The 6,541-nt window shown below is 49.4% G+C and overlaps 1 protein-coding gene across 1 annotated transcript; it reads right to left on the bottom strand.

Moving 5' to 3' along the window:
• Positions 1-2,406: 2,406 nt before the first annotated feature.
• On the bottom strand, positions 2,407-3,786 carry LOC123042101 (serine/arginine repetitive matrix protein 2). The gene has a single exon (XM_044464623.1). The coding sequence runs from the start codon at positions 3,678-3,680 to the stop codon at positions 2,640-2,642; it is 1,041 nt and encodes a 346-aa protein (XP_044320558.1). The 5' UTR covers positions 3,681-3,786; the 3' UTR covers positions 2,407-2,639.
• Between the last annotated feature and the right edge of the window lie 2,755 nt (positions 3,787-6,541).

Below are 6,541 nucleotides of genomic sequence, written 5' to 3' on the forward strand. Positions count from 1 at the left end.
CGAGGTCCGGCGGCAGGCGGGCGCGACTGATCACCGGGACCGGCGGCATGGGCACCCGATCTGCCGACAAGTGCCAGTTGTTGGGGAGATGGACGTCACTCCACGACAACGGCGTGCCCTTCTCCCGATAGAGCTAGCAAATCTCGGCCTTCGCGTATGACCGCATGCGAGGCGAGGCTGCCGACAGGGATATGCTGAATGCGGGCGGTGAGGAGGTGCTGGAGTGATGACCAGAGCTAGGGTTTGGGTGTTGGGGCTCGAGGAGGCACATGTCGATGGAAGTGGAAGTGTGTGGACTGGCTCGTCCACGGCTTCCACATTAGAGAGGAAACGACTGGAGCAGCTTGATGGCTGACTTACGGGCCCCGTCGAGCGTGCAGATTAAATGGGGCCGGTGGGAAACAATTGGACGATAGACAAGTGTGTCGAGGCGGACAACGATACGACACGCGCGTGTCCGCCCAGTGTCCGTCTTAGACGCAAATCCGCCCCAAAATTGCGCAGGTTTTGGGTCAAAACAGACACTAAATGGGCATTATCTGTGGTTGCGGTTGCACATTGGGTCGTGGCCTATGTTCATTTCAACCCAAACGGACGCGTCCGGATGAAACGGGGTCATGTGTTGGAGTTGGCCTTACCTAATCGGACGTTCTTTTTGTCCGAATTTTGTTCGTTTGGGCCAGGCAAAGGGGTGGCGTTTGGTCGATTTCCTGTTTGCGTTAGTCGTGCGCCCAACAGCGGACGATACTGGTCCACCGCGGCCAGATAGAGCCCATATGTATACATTCTTTTGGAACTATACACATTGTGAATAGTTATACAACCAAATAAATCAAACATTGCAAATTGTTTTACAATCAAATAGTTCCACGTCCGAATAAAAACACAATCAAATAGTTTTACAACCCAATCAAAATTGTCTTGAATACATGAAAAGGAAATGACAGATACATCTACTAGTTGCCAATGTGAGTCCACATGTGCTCAACCAAGTCATCTTGAAGTTGCATATGAGTAATGCCAATCACACATTTCTCAAAGTTATCGGAGGATGAATTGATGTGGTTTAAAGAGCGCGGCATTCTCAAAGTAATCGACATAGAGCAGGGCTTGGCCGCTCTCCCTATTGCGGTTCAAGGCTAGAGCATGCCCCGGGATTGATCCCTTAAACCAAGGTTGCTGCCTAGCAATGTGGTCATTGACGACCAATGCATTCGATGAACAAATGAAGTTGTAGAAAAAAAATACTCATTCCCACTGTCCATGGTACATTGTGAGCAAAGTGTCGAAAACCTTGCGGTCGTGGTGGAGACACTATCGGGAAGAGCACCTCGGGCTCCCCACGCATCAGGCAAGGTTGGCGTTGACGGCCGTCGGTCGGCGGCTTTGCAGCACCTGCCGGAAGGTGTTGGGGTCGATGGGCGTCGCCGGCGGCCGTAGCTTCCCTAGTACCGGATGGGGTGACAAAAAGCCCCAAACACCAGCAAGAACTCCTCTGAAAATGCGAGCGTGGGACGGCTATGGCGAGGGGTGGTCGTGGTCGTGGTTTGGGCGGCCGGACTGGACGGCGAGGAGCCGACCGGAAAAGTGAGTGGCGGCGGCTATGGCGGGGCGGGGGAGGGGCAGGCCCCGTACCAGAAGAGAAAAAGGAGCGTTGTGTCCCCGACAGACAGACCAGGGGAGGACAAAAACGGACGCCTGTCCGTCCGCTCTCGCGTTTTGGGTGATGATTTGTGGCCGGACCATTCGAGGGTCGTGGGTTGGAGTTGGACGACCACGCCGTGGACGATTTGATGGACGGTACGGTATTGGACAGAACATGAACTCTTGTGCAAGGAAGTTCGGTTTAACCGAAGCGCAGACTTGTATAGGAACCGAGCCTGCTCGGCCATTGGGGATAGGAGCAATGGAGCACGAGAAGCATTGGAGCCCCAAACCATCACGAACCCAGAGATCCCATGTGGGGTAGTACGAGTAAAATACGTCAAAATGGTTTTCAAATCAAATCAGCACCATGCCATATTGCCATCCATTCCTATATATATATATATATATTGCTTTTAAAAACTCCAAATGCAGGCCTGTCAGTCGCACACATGTGTACTCTACAAGTAGTGTACACATACAACAAATTTAAGAGGCTTTTGAATTGTAGCACCACAGGTGGGAGGGTGGGGGCAGCAGAGCACAGATCACGGACCCAGTTCTCCTTTCCTGCCACAGCGGCAGGCGGCCGCAGCGGCAGGGCAGTCACTGCACCCTATTCTATTGCACTGTCGGGGACAGCCAGATAAATTTCAAAACTTTGATGTCCCGTTGCTCCAACTGTTGCGATTTGACGCCCCATCCTCATTTCCAAATTTAAAAATGTACTCCTCATCCTCATCCGATTTCACAGTGATCTTCTTTTTCTTTGAAAAGTTCACAGTAATCTGTTCATGAGTAATTTTTTTTACATCGATACGACACTCTGATGGCAGTTCAGATTCGCATGAGGTCTCTGAAATTTGAGAGATCTAGTTCTAAACAACAGGAGCAGCAGTATATATTACAAAAAACTGAAAAAACAAGATGAGAAATACAGAGAAGAATCCGCGACAGGAAGAATCTCATGCGTTATGTTCCAGCATGGCCACCACCTAATCCTGCGGATCTCTCAGCATCATGGCCAGCTTCTCCGGCCTGTTCCTCCGGCCGCCGCCCGCGGTGTCGGCCTTCTTCTCCTTGGACGGCGAAGCTGGGAAAAACAGGTGCCCGAACCCGAACACGTTGATCACCGGATCCACGCGCACATTGGTCGAGTACGACCTCTCCATGCCCCTCGGCCGCGGCCGCCGCAGGCCGCCGATGCCCGCCGCGGCGGGCGTGCTCGAGCACCGCTCCAGGCCCCGGAACACCACGCGCCCGGACGCGCTGACACGCGGGCTCTCGGCGGCTATCGCGGGGCGCCATGGCCGCGCGGGGCCACGCGGATGCCACGGCGGGCGGGAGTTCCTGCCGGAGTCCGAGGAGGAGGCTGAGGACGACGAGGAGGCCCGGGTCAGGAGCGGGTGCGCGCACGCCTGCTGCTGCTGGCGCTGCTTCGGGGCAGCGGCTGCGGCGGCGCCGTTCCTGCAGTCGCCGGCGTTCTTCTTGGACATGAGGTGGAGGAGGCTCGCCACCGGCGCGGAGCGCGTCCGCAGGGGTGGGCGCGACGGCGGCGGCGGGCGGCGCGCGTTCCTGCCGGAGTCGGACGAGGAGGCCGACGAGGACGAGGAGGAGTCGCGCGAGAGGAGCGGCCGCGAATGCGCCTCCCGACGCCCCAGAGACGCTTCCGTGCGACCCTTGGTCTCGCTGGCCTTGGGCTTCTTTGTGACGAGGAGGAGGAGATCGCGCCACCGCCGCCCAGCGCACCGCGGCGCGCGGGGAGAGACGGGCTCCGACGGAGGCTCCTCCTCCGGGCACGGCGGAGCCGAGCAGGTTGAGGCGGGATTCAGCAGCGGGAGGAGAGGCACGAGCTTTCCGTCCGAGAAGAGCTCATCAGCGGCGGAGAGCGCGGCAACCGCCGCGGGGATGCGGAACTCGAAGTCGCCGTCGCCGTCGCCGTCTTCCGCATCCACCGGATGTGCCGGCAAGGGCGGGATGGACGCGTGGAACGAGAAGAGATCCGGCGAGGTAACTGCGGCGACGGCGGCGGCCATTAGCGGCGTCGGTGGAGCATTAACGCTGGAGGTGGTTGCCGTCAGTGGTCTGTGTGCGGGGGCGAGTGAGGGAGGGAGTTGTTTAACTTCGTCGTCGCCGTGTCAACGAACGCCTCGTATATAAGCGGGTCGTTTCTGGGTTACCGGGTCTGAAACGAAGGCGGCTCTGGGCCCGGGAAGAGGGTATACGAGGCAACCGATGCATAGTGCGTGTGCCGACGTCGGCTGATGTCTTGGCGATATGGGAGTGGTTGACCAAAACCTTTTCTTTTTTTGCGGGTCACCATAACCTGTTTGTACTCATTGTTATATTTTATTTTAATTTTATTTTGAAAACAACTATAGTTACATCTTGCACTATACGGTTGTGCAACCGCGCAGGCCTCGCCTTTTAAAAAAAAGATGATGAAAATTGTGTGCGTCATAGAGACATCTAAAGGTGATATTTTTAATGATAAATATTCAATGATTATATATTTTGCACTTAATCTTCATATATATGTGATATCTTATAAGAATATAGTAGTAGTATGTATATTAATCTTTAATAAATAGCCAATATATTTATGTACTTAAAGCGTGCATATCTTAAGTATTATATGTGCATTAATGTCATGTTTTTCTGTCTACATTACTAAGTGTTTCTATGAAAAAATTCATAAGTATTCTGCGGCAATATTATTTATTTGGAAATCATTTACGGCATAAATCTTTGTTATACTAGCATATATTGTACTCCCTCCGTTCCTAAATATTTGTCTTTCTAGAGATTTCAACAAATGACTACATACGAAGCAAAATGAGTGAATCTACACTCTAAAATATGTCTACATACATCCGTATGTGGTGGTTCATTTGAAATGTCTAGAAAGACAAATATTTATAAACAGAGGGAGTATGTGCCAATACTAAAAATTGTATTATACGCAACCAAAATGGAGGATATAGATAACATTAATTGGCAGCATTATATTTTTTTCTTATTTCGTGTTGTTTTGTTGTACTAGCGATAAAATTTGTTTTCTTATCTTAAAAAATGAAAATGTCCATATTACTCCTACAACATCATAGACATCATCTTATCTCCCAATATGTAATGGTAATATTGCCATTGGATTATAGAAAATGAACTACTCATATGTTATATTTTATGGGCCTTGGCCCACTAAATCTGTATCTCGGCCGAGTTAAATTTTGAAATCTAGTTCCACTGCTAGCCGAGTAGAAGAACCACCAATAAAATCTAATCATCTAAGCTATGCTTAGTTCGCCTCACTCGTACTCTCAATGTAAATGAAATACATATGAGCAAAGCCTATGTAGAACAGAGGCCGAACACGAAAAACACACAATTTGACATGAGACAATCCACAAAGCAATTGATCGTGATCAAATTTGTAAGCCCACTTGGATAGTTCCTCTCTGGCGACCCATCCCAACAATTGCGTGCACACCACCAAAACTACGTCCCTTGAGAACCTGCACCGGCTGAGGCGATAAGATTTCTGGGAGCGTCTTGGCGCACGTGCTCGCTTAATTACGACTGCATCCTCGACGTCTGTCCACCTGCTTCGACTACTACTCAACGACGGATGACCAACTCGACTTCACCACCATTGCTGAAGACGTGTTGCTCCGGAGTTTTTCGTAAACTTGTATGTTCTGAACCTCTCTTTGTTGACATGTGCATTTGGTTCTTATACGTATATGCTAAATGTCCTAGTCTTAGTTTGCCGTAGCCGATTTGCAATGTCTATGATCGATGCTCATCTTGATTAAGCTTAAATAAAGCTGCCTAATTTCCTAACACCATGTATGTTTAGTAGCCTGTAAAGAACCCGAAGAAATTGAGCGTGTTGGAAAAGGGGTTCTTCTCCATATTTGCAAAAAGCAAAACTCTTAAGCCGCGTTCGGATTCCCTCCGCTCCGCGGCTCCACGTCGGAGCGGAGCGGCAATCCAATTATAATCTGCGGAGTTGATTAAACGCTGCTCCGCGCGCTCCGCTCCGCGGAGGATGGCCGAACAGGGCCTTATTTATATGGCTTGGGACGTTTTACGGGAGTGGGCATGTGATGTGATCGAGTGGCAGGGCATGCAAAGGCAAACATTCTAGCTCGCTTGATTAGACACGTATCATGCCAGAGATTTGGTCGGCCGGGTGAGATCGACCTCGTTCCTTCAAAAGATGCGTGGCATCCAATGGCGAATCCACTGTAATGAGCTCGTGCACATATTAATTGTTAGTTGCCCTTTTCAGTATACGTACATGCACGGATTGTAAGATCGGCTACGGAGTTGAACAAATCTAGTACTACGTACGTACGTATCACGGCCGGGAGAAGATGGCCGCATTGATACACACTGACACACACACACATTCACCGAAGAAGCTCTTTCAGCAAATCTTCCGTGTACGCACGATGCAGTCCTGTCGCCGTAGAGCGTTAAAGACGCGCAGGTTTTCATTTTTTTGAACACAATAAAGACGCGCAGGTTTGCTTCTGCACGTACTACGGGTGTGTGTCCTACTGTCGTTGGTTGAGTTTTTTTCTTTTTACGTTTTCCTCCTTTTTCTGTTTTTCAAAAAAAAATCCTTTGCATTTTAATTCATCAACGTTTGAAATACTTGAACAAAATTTTAAAATTTTCTAATATTTTTTAAATTCATGCATATATGTAGAGTTCACCAATAATTTTAAAGTTTGTGAACATTCTTAAAATTTCTGAAATTTATTTCAAATTTGTGAATGTTTTTTAAAATTCACAAGCAATTTTTTGAAAAGAATTAAGTTTTTTTATATTCGCAACAGGGTCAAAAGGGGGATTATTTGCTTCTTTTTCTCATGCAAAATCATGCATA

This window comes from Triticum aestivum, chromosome 2B (assembly GCF_018294505.1).
Source record: "Triticum aestivum cultivar Chinese Spring chromosome 2B, IWGSC CS RefSeq v2.1, whole genome shotgun sequence".
NCBI classification, from domain to species: Eukaryota; Viridiplantae; Streptophyta; class Magnoliopsida; order Poales; family Poaceae; genus Triticum; species Triticum aestivum.

What these genes read in the sequence shown, in the direction of transcription:
- LOC123042101 (XM_044464623.1), bottom strand. Translation starts at nt 3,680, where the DNA reads ATGGCCGCCGCCGTCGCCGCAGTTACCTCGCCGGATCTCTTCTCGTTC.